The sequence below is a fragment of the Triplophysa dalaica genome, chromosome 9 (genome assembly GCF_015846415.1).
Source record: "Triplophysa dalaica isolate WHDGS20190420 chromosome 9, ASM1584641v1, whole genome shotgun sequence".
Classification (NCBI taxonomy): Eukaryota; Metazoa; Chordata; class Actinopteri; order Cypriniformes; family Nemacheilidae; genus Triplophysa; species Triplophysa dalaica.
In genome coordinates this window covers 5,644,845-5,664,678 of record NC_079550.1, presented here as the reverse complement: position 1 = coordinate 5,664,678, position 19,834 = coordinate 5,644,845, and the positions used below count along the sequence as shown (strand labels likewise).

General features: G+C 38.3%; 2 protein-coding genes across 2 annotated transcripts; both read left to right on the top strand.

Moving 5' to 3' along the window:
• The first annotated feature begins 2,657 nt into the window (after positions 1–2,657).
• Positions 2,658–9,285, top strand: LOC130428739 (interferon-induced GTP-binding protein Mx-like). Its single transcript, XM_056756949.1, has 14 exons — positions 2,658–2,674; positions 2,751–2,886; positions 4,151–4,359; positions 4,459–4,593; positions 4,680–4,834; positions 5,126–5,264; positions 5,886–6,084; positions 6,242–6,320; positions 7,205–7,327; positions 7,404–7,536; positions 7,637–7,795; positions 8,028–8,104; positions 8,197–8,463; positions 8,727–9,285. The coding sequence occupies exons 2-14, from the start codon at positions 2,837–2,839 to the stop codon at positions 8,949–8,951; spliced, it is 1,950 nt and encodes a 649-aa protein (XP_056612927.1). The 5' UTR covers positions 2,658–2,674; positions 2,751–2,836; the 3' UTR covers positions 8,952–9,285.
• Positions 9,286–9,666: 381 nt separating this feature from the next.
• On the top strand, positions 9,667–15,534 carry LOC130428740 (glucose 1,6-bisphosphate synthase-like). Its single transcript, XM_056756950.1, has 5 exons — positions 9,667–10,350; positions 12,526–12,632; positions 13,364–13,448; positions 14,224–14,307; positions 14,463–15,534. The coding sequence occupies exons 1-5, from the start codon at positions 10,249–10,251 to the stop codon at positions 14,544–14,546; spliced, it is 462 nt and encodes a 153-aa protein (XP_056612928.1). The 5' UTR covers positions 9,667–10,248; the 3' UTR covers positions 14,547–15,534.
• The last annotated feature ends 4,300 nt before the right edge of the window (positions 15,535–19,834 follow it).

Below are 19,834 nucleotides of genomic sequence, written 5' to 3'. Positions count from 1 at the left end.
GGGCCCTTGATTGGAGTAGACACGGAGGAATTAGGAGCTGTCCTTACATCATTGATTGTCAAGTCATATAAGTGGTTGATTATAAAATAACAAGAAACTATTGGAAGATGTTCCTGGCTGATATAATTCCCTGTCCAATCAAAATCGCTTTACAGTTTGCGCCATCACTTCGGGAAGCGCATTTTTGCATTATTATGGAAGCAAATAAGAGACATAATGTTTTGAAATTTAACAGCCTATGAATACTTGATTTTGAATTATTTTACTTTGGAAACCATGCATCTGAATTTATTTGTTTCGAATTTACCTCTATGAAATTTAAATATGAAAATTCTTGATTTCCAATTTAAAAACCTGAATTTAATGCTCCCAAATTCAGATAATTTTTTTTTTTTTTACAGAATTTCAGATAAAATACATTCAGATTGATCAAATTTGATTGCTCTTATTCAGATCTCAAATTTCAAGTTAATACTTTTCAAAGAAAAGTTTATGTTGCTGTTTATGTACAATCAGACTCTAAAAGTATGTTGTTGCTAATTATTTTTGGAACACTATTATTATTATTATTTTTCGACGTCGGTTCGGTTCATTGGTTTGGTTCAATGGTTTGGTTCAATTGCAGACGGGCTCTGGGCTCAACTGTTTTTCATATCCTGGGTAGCCCGGATGTTACCATGTGAATATTATCGATCTGAATTTGAGCAGTCGAATTAGACATATGTTTTCATTGAAAAGAAGTAACTTCAAATTTGAGATCTGAATAAGAGCAATCAAATTTGATCAATCTGAATGTATTTTATCTGAAATTCTGTAAATTGATTTTTTTTGTATCTGAATTTGTGAGCATTAAATTCAGGTTTTTAAATTGGAAATCAAGAATTTTCATATTTAAATTTCATAGAGGTAAATTCGAAACAAATAAATTCAGATACATGGTTTCCAAAGTAAAATAATTCAAAATCAAGTATTCATAGGCTGTTAAATTTCAAAACATTATGTCTCTTATTTGCTTCCATAATTATGCTTCGCTTTCACATGTTGAGAATATGAATATTCTGCTTGGCTCGCTGGTGTTCGGAAAACTGATAGTGGTGAGCCAAAAGTATAAATAAAGTTCAAATCTTACAGGTAAAATTCAAAAGCGAACTAACTAACTTATGATAACCTTCGGATAAAACATCCGTGCCTGAGAAAAATTCCCGGTAGCAGTGGCAATATTTTGCACCACGCACCGTCCTACAAAGTCAATGTGCTTTACTTGTTGAAGGTGAGTTAACAACCGCAATTATTTATTTTTCTTGTAACCAACCAGTTAGAAAGCAAGGGCTTTATAAATGTTTACTTTGCCCCTTTAGATGAAAACGAAAGTAATGGTACTATGCACAATAAAATATTTGCCCTGACACCAGCTCTTACATCAGACATCACATCTGATCGGTAACAAATGCGTGGGAGAGGAGAGCGCCTTCTCAAAGTTATATTTTATTTAGTCTCGTTTTCGGTCATCAGAATGACTGAGCCATTTATGTCCCTGGAATGCCATGGTGAGAAGAATGTATATCAGCGATATCATTAGGGTTTTCTCCTCAGCTAATGTTCAAAAGAAGACTGTTTAACCTCAAGACCATATTTTATTGCAAAATACTCATTAAAGAAGTATGATTGCAAATGTTTTTGTTCATTTTGGAACGAGTTAATGTTAATGTTTTTGTTAAATAGCTTGGAAACTAAGTATGCAAACTTGTGCTTATATAAATTGAAATTAAATATAAGTATTAAATGTAACATTTAATTACAATAATAAAAAAATATATTATATGATTAGAACATAAAATATAATGCATAAATATAAAATTAAATAAAAAAGTAGAAAATTATGTAAAATAATTAGAAAATTCAATATAATAGACACTGGAGCGTATGAAATGAAGGGGGCCTTTTGGGTTTGCTCCCCAGTCCAAAATGTGTTCTTACTCTGGCCCTGACTGTGGGATTTAATGGAGTTTTAGAACCATTTCGTTGCATGCATTCTTCCAAATATCTTTCTCTATGTTTATCAGAAAAAATACATTTATTCGGATTTGGAACGACTCGGAGGTGAAAATGGTTTTTGACCAGCAGAACAAGACATATTATTAAATGTACTCTTTAAAGTGGTTTTATCAATGGACCACTTCTTCTTTGTCTTTGCTACCAGGTAAAAGTGTGGTTCTTGGAACTCTGTGGTCAGTATATCCTCTTTATTATAAAAACTCAATTCTGCTTCTACTACATGTCTCGTGTATTTTTTTATTCTATCTGCATGGTATTTTGGCTATGATGACATCTGCTAGACCAAGTTGCAATTTTCTCTTCCTCATATACATATATGCTTTTCGTGTTCGTTGAGAAAAAAAGTTACACACTTCTTCATTTACACTTGCATTCGAGCACAGACTATGGCAGAATTTCCAATATGTGTATAGCTTATAGAGGCGGGTGAGAGCTATGAGGTGTTACCAACATCCAATAGAGTTACGAGGTTAAGTCACAAGCTCATTTTAATACTTTCATTGGTTACAATATTTTTTTAAAGGAAAAAAGGGATGGCATAAAAATGAAAAGAAAACATAGAAGTACAACAATATAAATACCTGTGATCCTGAAAGTCATTTCCTAGGTTAAGTTTAAGGTTAGAACACAACTTTTTGATTACTACTGTACTGAAGATGTTGTATTCTTTATTATTGTCTTTGTATTTTGTGTAGGGTTTTACAACATTAACCAATTACTTTTAAAAGGAGAATTCAGTGCAATATCATCTCAGAATTAATTGACTAAATTCCAGAAAACTATGGACGGTCACAACAAACTTTCAGACCACGCATCCCAAGATGAAGAAAGGTACAGTAAAAAAAGATTTGTTTGAAACTTCAATACTTCTAAGGCTACTAGGTGTACTTAATACTACTTACAGGGGAAATTTGTTTTTTCCTTGCTTTTTTGTATTTCAAAATCAATACAATTAACCTTTACCATACTTTCAAATAGTAAAATAGTAATTTTTTCAAAATATTTCAAAATAAAATTGTACAGTGTTTGTAAAGTGTACTTTATCTTTGAACATAAATAGCTGCATGTTCGGTTATCATTGTAACAAGGAAAAGAAAGCATTTTAAAAAGGGAAACTTTAAAAATCAGTTTCATTTGATATCTTTTTTAGATTTACATTAATAAACTCATTTGATCAACCTTCTTTACCATGAGCTCATTTCAAGTTGTTTAAAATCAACAAGAAAAACTTATTAATAATTTGCTCAATATCATTTATTCAGGTTTGCTAAAGTTGGTGTTTCATCATATTTTATCATGCAGGATTTTAATACAAAGATAAAAGTTAATTTCAGATTTTATGTCAGTCATTGATTAAATTGGTGTTTCCGACTCAACAAAAATACATAAATACTTAATTTTAACATGCATTTTTACTATTTTAGAAAAAAATACAATATTTTGAACAGTGTATTTACTAAAGAAAACATTAATTGCATGAAGGGTGACTTCACAAAAAAAGTTTCTACATCAATGATATAAAAAAAAGAGTCTAAACCTCAATGTCTAACAATCACTTAACGTTGTTAAGTACACCTAGACAAGACCGGGATCATTACAAATGCATTAAATCAGAGTTCAGAATCTTAGATTTTTTTTAAGTGCAAAGGCTTATGGGCAAATAATTTTGACATGTTTTTTTTACAAATTAACTATAAATACGTCTTGTAATCACATATTTTACATTATATTTACAAATGATTAAACCAAATTGTCTGTTTGTGAAACGTCGTGTCTTACCTTTAAACTGGAAAGGAACAGCTTTTAGAAGTTCAAATTCACATTTCATGACCAGTTTTCTCTCATGAGGCAAGTGGCCGTGTAATAAGCCAAGGCCTCCGCTTCGCGTCGGGTTCTGGTCACACTGTGAGGGCTTATTTCTGTAATTACATCCGGCTGCCTGTACATTATCCCTTGCATGACAAAATGGGGCTTATTAACATAACATTTCAACGTTAAAGTTGTTTGTCCATCCTTTATTCATAATTCAAGGGATTCAGTGACATGAAATAATGTTGTTAAGCTTTTTCTTTCTTTTTGTCCTTTTTATAAAAAGCAATTTTTCAGAACCAGAAAGTCACGGAACATTCCACAATCCTTTCATCGAGTCTGTTCGACCTCTTATTGAGTTGATTGACTCTCTGAGGTTGATTGGCATTGATGAAGACATTGGCCTTCCATCCATTGCTGTGGTGGGAGATCAGAGTTCAGGAAAGAGTTCGGTTTTAGAAGCGCTCTCTGGAATAGCTCTGCCTCGAGGAAGCGGTAAGACTCTATAGCTAATTCTTGCTTTGATACCAGTGAGAGGAAACGCGTTGAAAATTATGCTTTTATTGGATGATGTGATTATGTATTTATTTTCAGGCATCGTCACTCGCTGTCCTCTTGAGCTGAAATTACGGAAACTCAAAAAAGGGCCATGGTCAGCGACTATTTCTTATGGCGACCACAGTGAGACTTTTAATGACCCGTTAAAGGTGGATTACCTTGTAAGAGAAGGTATGACAGACAAAAAGTATGTTTATACAAAATTATTTAATAATTTCTTTTTGTTATATTAGTAATGGTTTGTATATGTTAAACAGCTCAAAACAAGCTTGCTGGGAATTCGGTAGGGATCTGCCATGAGCTCATCACTTTGGAGATTTTCTCTCCTGAAGTGTGTGACCTCACGCTGATTGATCTACCTGGTATAACCCGTGTACCTGTGCATGGTCAACCTGTTGATATTGGGGAACAGGTGAGTGTATTAAATTGTGTACATTTTTTAAGATTGTGTGATGTACTATCTTAAACATTTATTAGTTGTCAATGTATATAAGGGAGATTATCTGGTGTAAAATTGTTCTCTTTTTTCTATTTCATAGTTTTTTTAGTTTAGCATAAATGTATTGTCTTCTGCGCAGGGACAAATCTGACATTTATTTCTGTAAAATTCACATGAAAGTATTTCATGTCATCAGTGCTTGTCTGCTCATTTTAAATTCTCCCGTTGCTGACCATTCGAACATTTTATCTTATTTTCTTTTAGATTAAATCCTTAATATTGTCATTCATCTCCAAGAGTGCAACCATCAATTTAGTTGTTGTACCCTGTAATATTGACATAGCAACAACAGAAGCACTAAGGATGGCACAAGAAGTAGACCCAGAAGGACACAGAACCCTCGGTATGCCAACTTTAACATAGCATTTTAAGCTACTTTAATAAGTAATAGCACGTAACAAAAAACGAATGAACAAATGAGGAATTTATTATCAGTTATGTAAGCTAACTACTGTACTATACTATACACTATAACATTTTTACATACAAAAGAAAAGTACATAGGCTATGAAGAGTTTGGTTCAAAAATGAGTTACTCAGTTTTTTTATTTTCCAAAAATCATGTTTATTATTTATTTACATTCCAATTAATATCAATCAAACTGCAGTTTGTTTGTTCAGTTTTAAGCCACAATGACAAAAAATACAGCTATCTTACACAATAAAACACAATAAAAACATGATAACAGAAAAAAAACACAGTTATCTCGTTTTGGAACTTTACTCTTCATATGTATACAGCTGCGGAAATAATACACACCCGAAATAAAGGTGATTCCTAAAAATGAGCACATACTGAGTGAGAGAGACTATGGTTTTGTTTAATGCTAAAGGTAAAACCTGCAAGAGTTATATTATAATAAAGTTGTTGTTTTGGTTTGTATTGATGGTATTTTAACATTTAAATGTAACTTTATGATTCCTGCTAATCCTAACCTTTTATCAATTTTCCTCCATGGGTAAGCAATTCTCACAAAGCCAGATCTCATTGACAGAGGAGCTGAGGCTGATGTCTTAAACGTTGTGCAGGGCAAAGTCATTCCTCTCAGCAAGGGTTACATCATTGTGAGATGTCGTGGTCAGAGTGACATCAATGAGAAAATCTCCCTCGATAAAGCCATGCAAAATGAAATAACATTCTTTAGGAATCACCGTTATTTCAGGTATGTTATTTTTTCCGCAGCTGTATATATGTACTTTTCACTTGTGCGTAAAAATGGTATACAGTACAATAGTAAGCCTATATATCTGCATAATAGAAAATATTCGAAAGTACATAAATAAAATTATTCTGTATGTTTATTTTATTTTTCATCACAGCTTCCTGCTGAATGAGGGTAAGGCATCTACTCAATGCCTTACAGACAAGCTGACAAAAGAACTGGTGGATCATATCAAGGCAGGCAATAAACAATAACACATAATAAGTTTCAAAAGGGTATTATAACACATCTTATACTTTTAGCAAACGGGCATGTATGGCAAAACATAAAGAGCCAACAACCAGAACCAAAACAAGCATAAAGCCATGAAAATAGGAATCATAGAGATACACAAGTTTCAAAGAACATTACAGTATGAAAAACAGGTCTATATGTTAAAGTGAAAACATTGTGATGACTTTGTTCCTGCCCATTTCTCAGTTTATTCTTGTTTACTTAGTATCTAGTCTATCCAAACCGTAATATATGACTTTGTAAGGAGATTGTTAATGATGTTAGCATCACTTGTGACTTGTCATAATGTTTTGGTTCATCAGTGTATGTACTGAATATTAGGAAATTGGGAAAAATGTGTGCCAGAGAACATGTTCATAATTTAGTCAAGGGAGCCCCCATGTGGCAACTGAGGGAATGATCAGATCACCGGCATTGAAGAAACATAGGGTTTTTATACACACAAATCAGGAGAACAAGACAATAAAGTAAAACTGTAAAGAGAGCATGGTGAAAGAGTCAAAAAGGGGAAAAAAACTTTGATAGGCAAAAGATTAGAATAAAAAGGAAATTAAAGTAAACATTTGCAAGTTTTGTTTTAATAAAACTGCACATCAGTTTGAATCAACTGAATAAATTCTCATTATTGGTGTCTTGGGTTATTCATCTTTCTCCTATTCACTCTTGCACTTTTAACACTTTTGGCACTTTTACAACTTTCTCACTTCAAAGAGTTTTGTGAATGTTAGGAGAAAGCGGGTCTAGCACTTTCTTCCAGTGTTTTCATAGAATACTTTTGGAAATTGGTCTATATATTATATCTAATCTATATTTCTCCTGCACACAGAAATCGCTGCCGTACTTGACTGAGCAGATTCAGACCAGACTGCTCAATGTGCAAAGAGAGCTTAAAAACTACAAGCAAGGTCCTCCTATGGAAGAGGAGATGATGGGACCCTTTCTCAGTTCTGTAAGAGATCAACAATAAATCTGAATCTTAAATAATACTTTAGTACAATATAACTATATTGTTTTTTCTTACATAGATAACAATGGCGTTCTGTGATCTAGTACATGAACTGAGTAGAACAGGACATTCAAAACAGGGAAACATTTACGCTTCTCTACGTCCTGTGTTCATGAATTGGGACATCCATCTGAGAAAAACGCAAGAAACATGTGAGTAATGATCACTTCTAACATTTGTGTCATTTTTCTTACAAAAAATCAACACACCTTAGCATGATTTCTTAAACAGACTTATTTTTTTTTACTTTAGTCACAGAGAAAGTGAAGGAAATGATAGAGAAGTACAATGAGATGCATCGTGGGAGAGAGTTGTTAACTTTCTCAGATTTCAGTGAATATGAGCGTGTTGTCAAAGAGCATGTGGCAGATCTTCAAGAACCAGCTATGGGCATACTGAAGGAAGTAAGAGGTACAGTGTTCATCTGATGAAATTACAGCATGTAGGCCTTTTAGACAAAAAAAACACATCATGTACTTTACTGTAGTCTTTTTGCCGGTGATGTGAATAATGTGATGTGGTCTGAACCTGGCACCAAATAAAAAACATTTTAAATGGTAAAGTGTTTAAACAGACAAGGATGAGTTCATCAGTGGGTCATTTTCATGATCTTACAAAGTCAAATTAAATGTTTCTTTTTCAGAGATCGTTCAGAATGAGTTCAAGGTGATTTGTGATTTATCTTTTGAACAATACCCTCAACTGAAATACATTGTCTCTGTAAGTAAAGCTATTACCATTATTACTACTACTACTATTTTATAACGATTGTACAACTATTTGTATATTTAATCACTCTATTTGTTTCTTAGAACATGATTAATGACATTCAGTCAAAACAAGAGACCAAAGTGGAGAAAAGAATCAAAGAGTTCATTTATATGGAGCAACTGGTCTTTACCCAGGACAAAGTTTTACAACAGAAACTCAATGACTCTGATGTCCCTTCAGAGGTTGGGTTAGACACCAGTGATGGGAACCTCTATGAATGCAGTGAAGAGAGAATTTTTAATTCCAAAGGCTGCGCCTTACTGGATGCCAGAAATCTATCTCCAGACAAACTGGTTCTCTATTATAAGGTGAGTTGAAATATAGCTAATAATAAGAACTTGATTATAATGATTATCAATTAATTAATCATTCATTCAGTACACCTGTAAAACATCAAATATATCCAAAGAATAACTACCATCCTCAAGTTTAAACATAGGTTTCTTAGAGAGAGAGAGTAGATGTTCTTTAGAGGGTCACACCAATACAGCAATCTGCAAAATCCCAAAAGTTGACTCAAGTATATTTGAACAATGATGATTACAGTGATTCATGTTGTACCTTCTTACAGATAGTCTATCAACGCCTCACAGACTATGTGCCCATGCTGGTAACTCTCTTCATGCTGAAGGCCGCAGCAAAGATTTTGCGCCATCAAACGATGGAACTGAGAATCGAGGCAGATTTGGTCAAACTGCTGAGTGAAGAATCAGAGAGAGGATGCAAGAGGGTTGATCTGAAGCAACGTCTGGAACGCCTGATGCAAGCTCAAGATCTGATCAGTAGCAGACTCTAATACTGCTGTCTGATACAACACGAATCAGAATCAATTTAGCATCAGGGAGAAATAAATCATATTTTAAATCCTTTTAATTAATAAATATAGCAAATGTAACTGCAAAATATGATGTCTTGGTTAATATATGAAATAATGCATTTGTGATTTATAATTATGCGTTCAAAGTTTATAGCAAATTAATGCAAAAGAATAACAGCTTAGTTTTAAATGTGTAATGACAATGAAAAATATGCCCAATCTCTACCATATTACCAGCAGATAACAAAAGACGGTGATTCTTTATTTATGAATTTAATTGTGACAGAATAAAAAGTTTTGTTGCTTATCCATATGGCATTTGCTGTGACTAAATATGTGACAATTATAAATTACATGTAAATACTATAAATCACGCAAACACACTGACTTAAAATGAGAGAATTTAACGTTTTGTCATGAGCTAAAAACAATATGGTACAGTTAATACTACAGAGTACTACATTATGATTTGGCAGAGGCTTTTATCCAAAGTGACTTACATTGTATTATACATGGGTATGTGCAATCCCCTGGCATCAAATCCACATCCCCGCGATGCTCTTACCACTGAGCTACAGGAAAGTATAATTAATCATGTTATCTTATAGTATACTTATTTGTAAACGCTAACTTTGTCCCTCCAAACCATACAAAAACAAGACAAGAACGACATTTCCCAACATGCATCATCTTTAAACTCCACCCCTCCCTGAGTTCCCAGCAGTATTCGCTACATAACAATTCGGATAGTTACAACAGTTTCTAAGTGAAGCTGCTGCGAAATTATTTGATTTATCAGAAATTCTTTTTGCATTATTGTTTTATATCATAACGTGCATTTATAATCGATCACCGCCAACCCAACTAGGCCAAATACACCCCCGTGCTAACTTCACCCAATGCTCTTGGTGAGAAAGTGTGTGGTTACATTTAAACGGAAGCAAAGCCGATATCAGACCAGCACAACTTTATGATTCTGCAATCGGCGGAAAATCGAGCCTTTCAAACGAACCAATGGCGAACAGCGATCTGGTTTATTGACGACACGCGCAGCAGTTGCTCTTCGACACGCATGCGACGGTGCGATGGGTTGACGCTGTCGCGCTGACCCACGTTTGTCTGTGACCGAGTTGACTGACACGATCCGTTACGTCACTCAGTTAATCGTTAATTTCCGATCAATCCGCGCGCAACGACGTTCGCTGGCGCCGGTCAGAAGCATCTGGATCATTAAAAAGTTCCAGTGTTAGGACGCTGGTCTGGAGTCACTGCTGTCATGGGGTCTAACGGAGACCTCAACGCAAACACGGAGTGTCTCAGCAGCACAGGGGATGTGATCCTCGACAAAGCCGTCCGTCAGTGGATTACCTGGGATAAGGTGAGAATGTAACTGGGGCGGTTGAGGTTGCCAGACACTGCGGCTGTCTGCTGATTTACATAAGCTGTCAGTACAATTCCATTGTGTTGTATTGCATTGCTCATTGATGTTTGTCATCACCTGGCTAGTGCTCATCAGTTTTTTAATCAGCTTAGAAATATTGCTCATGCTTTTATGGGCGTGAGCATATGGGCAAAGTATAAAAAGAAAACCTCTTAAAAATGCAATATTAAATTGCACTGTTGTGCCATCTCGAGTCATTCAAATTTAGTATATGTCCCTTTCTGTCATCGTGCTTTGAAGCATTTGAAACAATCCAGACATCATATCCATTACAGTGTTAAAAGCCCTCTGAGATGTGTTCGACCATGTCACCTGTACATGTGCGGTTTGATTCGAGTCATGGGACCATGTTCGGTAAAATCTATTGAAGATTTTGCCGCCTACTGTTTACAGCTTTGCATACTGAATATCTGGCTGACCTCCCACTGCAAATGTCAAGCCCAGCCTGCACTGCAGGACTGTTTTATATAGTAGTACAGTACAGAACGACTAGCTGTTAAATCATGCAACAAAAATAGATGGAAAGTTGTGCTTTACCTGTGGTGCAGTGCTGAATGTGTATTCACATATTTGGGAGGCTCATCTATCTTAAATGCTAGAAATAATTCAAAGGCCAAAGAGAGGAGCTTTCAGCAATGGAAAAAGGGAATTATTCATTTTCCATTCTGACTACTGAGGAAAATCGATGATTTAATGCCTAACTCAAACACTGACTCATCACAGATCCAGGCGTGCTAATGCAGATATTGGGAAGAGGGTCTGGCGAGGCCCTCTCTGTCAGGACATGCACAACCTATCGGCTTTTGATATGATCAATAGAAAACAATGTCCCAGAATCCTGCATGTCCTTTGAAATCCATCCAAAGAAGGCCTTGTCTGAAATTTCCCCTTATACCCTCCTTTACTATTCTCTGGATTGCTTCACTCATACAGTCCACTTGAAGAAGCAAATACAAATCAGTGAATTCGGACACAGAGTGTGCCAAAAGTACGCCAACATCCACCTAGACAGATGCTCATTTGGTGCCAACCACACAGTGGATGGGAAGTGGCTATGTGTTGACTGTTGCATTATGGGATTAAATGAGTGCACTAGTTCAGCAATTCCCAAACATTTTCATTCCAGAACCCACCTAGAATTAACCAAAAGTTTTTATCGTATTGTTTGGTAAGCATTCTTTCTTTATGTTGGTAAAAATAACCTTTGCTTGTTTCTAGACAAATTGTATCAAATTCTCAGTGAGAATAAACCTTCACACCAACCACAAATAACAATACATCGAGCAAGCTGAGGATATAAATATGCTTGAGTTTCCATTATTCAAATCGGGTCATATTTTCTCACTCTTCCATTTCAGTTATTTAAAGTCCCTGAGAACCAATAGTTGCGATTGTTTTTACTTCGGTATTTTTAAGCATTTCCAAGTGAAATGGAAATTTGAATGTGGAAAAATAGTGGGCGTGGCTTTTGTCCTTCTCTGCGATTTGATTGGATGTATAAAAACAGCCGTTGCATTTTAAATGAAAGTGGCAGCAGTCTTACAGGTAAAGGGGAGGAGTTAATAGTTACTCCCCCGAAGTCGTCTTAACATACGCTTAACATAGCTTTTGCCAGAGGGGAACTGGAATCCCCTGGTTGGGCCTGGGTTCCCCTGAGGTTTTTTTTCTCGATGGGAGTTTTGGGTTCCTCACCACCGTTTGCATATTGTTTTGCACTATCTGCCTGGCCGGGGGGGCTGCTTTAGAATTCATACTTGTATTAAATGTGTCTCATGTACAGCTGCTTTGTAACAATGAAAATTGTAAAAAGCGCTATATAAATAAAGTTGAGTTGAGTTGAGAACATACGTCATCTAAGATCATGGATAGTCACTGCTGGACGGAAATGCATTTTCAGATTTAAATGAAAGATTATGAGGGCACATAGAATGAGAATGACCCACATTGATCAACTATTTACAGTAAACGCTGCAATATTTCAAGAAAAATATTTCACTGGGACTTTAACCATTCTGTTTTAAACTAAACATTATAAGCTGTTTTCTCTTCGGTGGTCAGTCCTGTTTTTCTTTTTATGGTTCTTATACTACCTGTCCCTCATTATCCTTGTAGGGGGTGTACAAATACTTAGTCAAATATTTTCCTGACCTGAATGCAAGAGGTCTGGTGGTCGGATATGACACTCGTGCCCAAGCAAGCAGTGGATGCACTAGTGAACGGTAAGATTTTCTGAACATTACCATCATAGCTCCTATTAGAAATGTCAACCAATATGTTTTAACCTGAACATTATCATTGAGACTAATATTATATCTCATAAGAAAATATCTGAATATAATATAATAATAATATCTATTGCTTTGCACATACAAGTTCTGCAATCTCAAGTGTTGCGAGAATATATTGTGTTTTAAATTATACTGTACATGCAGTAGGTCTGATAAAATACTGAAGCAGCTCACACATTTGTGTTGTGTATTTTCTCAGTGCCTTTGCATTGTTTGAAGAACATAATTCAGATCTGCTGTACTGCTGGCAGGATTTAGTACAGTAGTGAAAATCCCAATTTTCTTGTAAAATTCTAGGGTCAACAAAAATAAGAGAAACATTCTGGCTTCCTGCACGGGACAATAGTGCACACGCTGAGGCCGTTCACTGTTTGCATTCTTTATGAACTGAGAACATTTCTAGATTTGGAGGAACAATGGAGTTGAATGGACATTGTAGAAATGTTTCACCACCTAGCTTTTTATAACATGCTGTGTTTTGGTATAACATTGCTGCTGTGACAACGAGCATGTCCAAATATTATTTCTAATGCTTATAAAAGAATAAAATGTTTTCTAATGTGTTTGTGTTGTTGCAGTGGTATAAGGCTGTAAATGAAGTACTCAGAAATCTAAAATAATAATTCATTCTTCATTGAACTTTCCCTTTGCTTTATCTGCAGACTTGCAAGGTTGTCCGCAGCAGTTATGCTTTGTAAAGATGTCCCCGTCTATCTGTTCTCTAATTATGTGCCTACCCCATTTGTGGTAAGACGGTGTTATTGATGGATATGTTTAACAATGAGACATTATTGAGTTGTAACATCATCTGGTACTTCAAGGAGCAGTTCAAAATGCAGTCATTATTTACACGCCCTCTTGTCATTGCAAACCTTTATGACTTTCTGTCTTCTACAGAACAAAAAAAAATATTTTTTAAAATGTTGGTAGCAGAAGCGCACATTCCCCTACTCACTTCTATTGTAACCAATGCATGTGAATGGTGGGCTGTTAACAACCTTCTTCGAAATTCCTTCTTTTGTGTTCTGAGAAAAAAGAAATTCATACAGGTTTGAAATGACTAGAGGGTGAGTAAATGATGACAGAATTTTCATTTTAAAGGCAATCTACTCCTTTCAGTACTGAAAGTCTGGCATCCTCAAGCCCATTTCCATAAACTCTGTTTGTTTACATAGCTGCAAAAGAATATGAGAGACTCCACGTGACCACATTTGCATGCTACGCATAAAATGGAAGTTAAAGTAAAAATCTCATATATATAAATATCATATAATTACTGTCTTGTTGGATCGATTCAGTGGAATGGCAGTATTACGCAAGAAAATTGTGGTCAAGAACTCAATTTGTATTGTTTTTGTCGTGACAATAGCCAATACGTCTTAGTACCGATGTAATATAGATGATGATATCGCTTGGTGTGTGATAAGTAATTTGTAATTAAACTGTATGGAAATGTATAAAATGTATACAGTACAGAAAGTTAAATAAAGTGTGAACTGTCCTTTCACATGTTGTTGTCTAGCCATACGCCGTGATGAAGTTTGGCGCTGCTGCTGGAATCATGATCACTGCTTCTCATAACAGAAAAGAAGACAACGGATACAAGGTGAGCTTTACAAAATATAATACAATCCACACTCCATAAAAAAATATATAAAGTAAAGGGTTAACTGTCTTTATAACTGTCAACCTGTGAGGTTAGTTTGGAGCAGATTAGATTCTGGAAAGAGAATTTGTCATTTGTCTTTTGTTTTTCTTCAGGTTTACTGGCACAACAGTGCACATATCTCCTCGCCGCATGACAAGGAGATCTTGCATTGCATTGAAGAGAGTACTGAACCCTAGCCTGAATCTTGGAATGAGGACCTAGTTGAAAGCAGTCCGTTGAGGACAGACCCACTGGAAGACATTTGCCGCTGGTACATGGAAGAGCTAAACACTGTCTGCTTTCACAGGTGCAGTCTCCCACCTGGACTAAGAGAAAATGGGGGAGACCTAGGGCAATTTAAAAAAAAATATATTTACGTTACATATAACCAACCAGACAGCATTAGTATTAAAGGGATAGTTTACCCAAAAATGAAAATTCTGACATTATTTACTCACCTTCAGATTGTTCCACACTTGAAAAATGTCTCTGTTCTGATAAACACAAAGGACGATATTTGGAAGAATGTCAGTAACCAAATCGATCTCACCCTCTATTGACTTCCATAGTATTTATTTTCCTAGTATGGCAGTAAATGGGGAATGAGATCTGCTTGGTTACTGACTTACAGTTTCAGTTTCTTTTATTTTTCAAAACTGTTTTAAAAATGTAAAATGTTGGTCTAATCTTTCATATCAATCATTGGAGAAGTTTTGGCATTTATTTTCTCCGATTTGTTTTTAATATGTTTTGCACGCAATAAGACATTGAGTGGACAAGAAATGACCACAAAGCCCCTCGTCAGACCAACACCAGCTGATGTATCTTAGTAAGTTGAACAAATTCTCTGATTTATAAGTGTTTGAATTTATTCCAGTAACAACACTTAAAGTATTTTTTGGTATTTTAGACATCCTTCTTGTCACGATCCCAGTCCTTGTTTCCGCTGTGTTTGTGAATTTTTACATTACTTCCTTTTCTGTACCATGTTGTGTAGTCCGTTGTAGTTTTTAGTGTTAGTTTGTTCCTCCAGGCAGGTCTTGTCATATTGTTAGTTTCAATGTATATAAATTTGTCATCATCTAGCGTGAGTTATTAATTGTGTTATTTGCCTTGATCCTTGGTACCATCACGTCTTTTGGATATATAGCACTGTGGATTGTCATTAAATGGATTTAAACTGCATTTGGACCCGATGTCTGTTCCTGACCTGTGTACTCTTGTAACACTTCTCCTGCCTCAGAGCTCATTAGAAAACAGGGGGCTCCTGTATCACCAGCTCCGCCAACGCAATGAGTTAAAAAACATGTTCGGATTTGTAAGTGTGTTAATGTTGGCAGAAAAGGGTATTTAAAGTACTGATTCCTGTATTTTTAGTGCACTCCTTCAGCCTCAGAGTACTTTAGAAAACAGGACCCCCTTTTAAACATCCGATCCACCTCAGTGAGTTAAACAAATTGTATGGACTAAAAAGTGCTCTTATGTTTGCTATATTTTAGGCAGAAACAACATGACTCAAGCCAAGGGATTTTTTCAAATGTATAGATAATCGTACGTTTTGGTCTTTCATTTGAATCATTGGATGATTGGATGGTTTTCTCATTATTTGCTCTGATTTGTTCTCAACAGCTTATGCATAAAATAAGACATGTATAAGTGGACAAGAAATGCCCTCCTATAATTCACCAGGCCTAAAAGTCTATGTTCTCCTTTCACATCCGTCAGTCTTTGTGTCACATTTACGGCCTGTAATTTTTCTAGTTCCCTGTGGCAAGGGGTGCATGGTTTAGTGATGTCTGTGCCGGGGAGGAGAGACACGGGAAAGACGGTAAGCAAGTAGGTCGATTGCAGATTAAGATCACCCGCATCTCTTTACAGTGATTGGTGAGGAGACAGCTTAAAGGCTCGCAGAATCGGAGGAGAGTTGAGAGAGATGGACTAGGAGACGTTACAAGCAGTGGATCGTATCCGGCTATCCAGAGTGGAATCTTACGGACCATGATCCGGAAAAGTCGAGGAAAAGAAGTTTTTATATGATTTGTAGACGAGAGCGCGTTGGAGCCACGTGTCACGGAGAGAATCGAAATAAAGTGATTCTTGTCTCCCAGTCCACGCTGACCCCGCCTCCTTTCTTCCATATACCTACATACCTGATTACAATCCCCTTTCAATCCTTCAGAAGGTAGAAAATGTCCAATATGTGCGGTGCATTTAGGCGGAGTCTGAATTGGTCGGCATTCAGCTTTATATTTTTCTCCCTGCATCTGTCTAAAACAGATGCCGCTTCCACCAATTGCGGGAATAAAAGAGAGCTTTATTGAAAGATCAACACAATAATCCACCATGGGACACCGTTCTCGGCCATGGGAATCACTGGGGAGAGAAACCACTTCCGGAGAATCCAACCAGAAAGGCCACAGGAACCACATGAGTCGGCACACAAGAAAGAATCGGAAGTAGACCCAGTCTGGGAGATTCTCACCCTTGTAGGGATAGCACGCAACAGGGAGAAGCCTCGACCCTGGCGAGAGAGATGGCCATTGATGGAGACATCAGGGAGATCCGGAATACCAACGGGGACAATGGGGAACAGAACTAGAGACAGAAAAACTAGGAACTGAAGACTACGAAGTGGGGAAATAATATTAGAGAGCTATAAATAAGAAAAAATCCTGAACGATAAACAAACAACTGTAACAAACACAGGGTAAAATACAAGGATATGACACAGGACTGTAGAACAGCAGGGAATATAAAGGGAAGGAAATCAAAACCCAAACTAGAAACAGGAAGGGAGAGAAAGAAGACAACGAATAATCCAGGTGAGAGTCATGAAGAAAACAAGACAGGAGAGATAAGACACTGTTTAGCACAGGTGAGAAGACTGAAACAAGAACGAGAAGACAACAGGGCAACGACGGAGTGGGGTCTCACCACACTTACAGGAAAGCACAAGGCTGTTACCCATACCATGTGCTCAACAAGAGACAAAACATTTACAAGAGTGAAACAAAGACACACTTGACAGAAACCCTGACACATGGCCCACAAGTTTCACAGGCTCAACCCCCAATCAAATACCCTACATTCGAAATCGCCTACTATATTGCGGACATATTTTGGAGGTGTGTTTTGGGTCATTATCCTATTGTAGGATGAAATTGGCCCCAATCACGTGCAGTCCACAGGGTATGGCATGGCAAAATCTTGTGATACTGTAGCTTTCCTTCTCAAGGTCCCTTCCACTCCTTATTTAAATCTCCTTATTTACCACCTCCAAAGCACCCCAGATCATCAAGCTGCATCCACCATGCTTGACTGAAGGTGTTAATTATGTCTGGTACACTTCTGATGATTCTGATGTTTTACTAGGGGGAAAAAATCCTCAGATCGTCTGAAATTGTTCAGTTTGATGATAAAAGGCTCCTGCTGGGGCCGCATTGCTGCGGCGGTGTGAAATACGGATGACGGCCCCTGCTGGGGCGGCGCTGCTGCGGCAGTGTGAAAAACAGTTGAAGGCCCCTGGTGAGGCGGCACTTCTGCGGTAGTGTGAAATATAGATAAAGGCCCCTCCTGGGGCGGCACTGCTGCGGCAGTGTGGAAGCCAGATAAAGGCCCCTGCTGGGGTGGCACTGCTGCTGCAGTGTGAAATACAGATAATGGCCCCTGCTGGGGCAGCACTGCTGCTGCAGTGTGAAATACAGATAAAGGCCCCTGCTGGGGCAGCACTACTGCTGCAGTGTGAAATACAGATAATGGCCCCTGCTGGGGCAGCACTGCTGCTGCAGTGTGAAATACAGATAAAGGCCCCTGCTGGGGCAGCACTGCTGCTGTAGTGTGAAATAGAGATAAAGGCCCTGCTGGGGTGGCACTGCTGCGGCAGTGTGAAATACAGATAAAGGCCCCTGCTGGGGCAGCACTGCTGCTGCAGTGAGAAATACAGAAAAAAGGCCCCTGCTGCGTCAGTGGGAAATACAGGTAAAGGCCCCTGCTGGGGTGGCACTGGTGCTGCAGTGTGAAATACAGGTAAAGGCCCCTGCTGGGGTGGTACTGCTGTGGCACTGTAAAATATGGGCCTATCATGAAGTTTGCTTTGGATTAGACGACCGACGGTTTTTGGTTCAACGAGAGCGGACTGGAGGTTAGTACAGAGGGTGTTTTCGGATGGGAGACTTTCAACGCAGGGGTTAAAGCCGTGTTTGAGGCCGGACAGTAGGAACTCTGTGAAAATTGTATCGGGGTGTTGTGACAATTCTAGAGAAATGTAAGAAACATTCACTGGAGTCAAAAAGTAATTTCTACGATTTTTATTTGCAGACTTTTTTACAGGGCATATGAAGCCGGCATGAGCGCCGCCGCAAAAGTCGCAAATGTGCATGAATTTGCAATGATGCGAGGTGCACGTGCTGTGGTTGAAATTCATGCAAACCTGGTTCTTGGTGCGGTGGTGGTAGTTGGCTGGAGGTGCGGAACGGGTGCTCGTGCGAGGGACGTAGCTGGTGGATTTTTCCCGCTGCGGTTCTGAACGGGGAGGAATGGAGGGGTTAATTGCGGGGCATGCTGGGGTTGAATGGGTGAGGGATCTGCAGACGGTGCAGGAGTTTTTGTGGCATCCCAGGAAAATTCTGTTGTGAAGTTCTGTGTCTAGGGCCTCCCAGTAGGGGCATTGGTTCCACTGGGCGACCCTTACTGCGCATTTGGCCGAAAATCATTTGTGGTATGTGTAAAAGTGGGTGCCTCCATATGACAAAGCGAGCTCAGCGACTACTGCGAGGTAGTCGCTAAGTTTGCGTCTCCTGTGTGGGAAAGCGGTGCATATTATTTCTGTGTATCGTGTGAATGCGATTGTGAACTCAGTTAATGATAATAAAGGTGAGTGATTCTGTGCAGTGTTTTTTAAAGTGACGGAGAAGTCGCCGCAATTAATTTGGCGGTCGGTGGGGGGCGGAGGGATGGGAGACAGGAGGGTAAAGAGGTCGATGTCCGCACCTGCTAGGATCTGGTCCCTGATGTTGCTGGCTACTGGAGGAGGTTCCAAGGCTGGAGCGTTCGGGGGAATGGCCATTGGTGTTGCGGAGTGAAGGGTGAAAGCGGCACGGGAGCTGGATAGAGTGTGTGGCAAGTAAGGGGCGGCTGCTGGAGCCGCGTTCGGAGGCAGCCTCACGCTTTGGGCGGCTGTAGAGCCTGTGGCAATAGGAAATGGGGAAAAAACTTGGGCATGCGCCTGTGCCTGTAACGGAGGCAGCCTTGCGTTAACAGTTGGCAGTGTGGCTGCAGACCAGTAACCGGGGGGAAAATGAGAAAGTTGATAGTCAGAAGATAGGGCAGGCAGTGTTACCGCTGGCGGGCGCGTGCTCGCTCTGCCATGGCGGTAATGGACAGGCGTTGAGCCAGCAGAGGTGTTGGACTCTGGTGATCCTGTAGACGGCTGGTTGCTGGTGTCTGCGTGGTCCGGGGTGCGGCCTAGACTGGCCGAGGGCCGTCC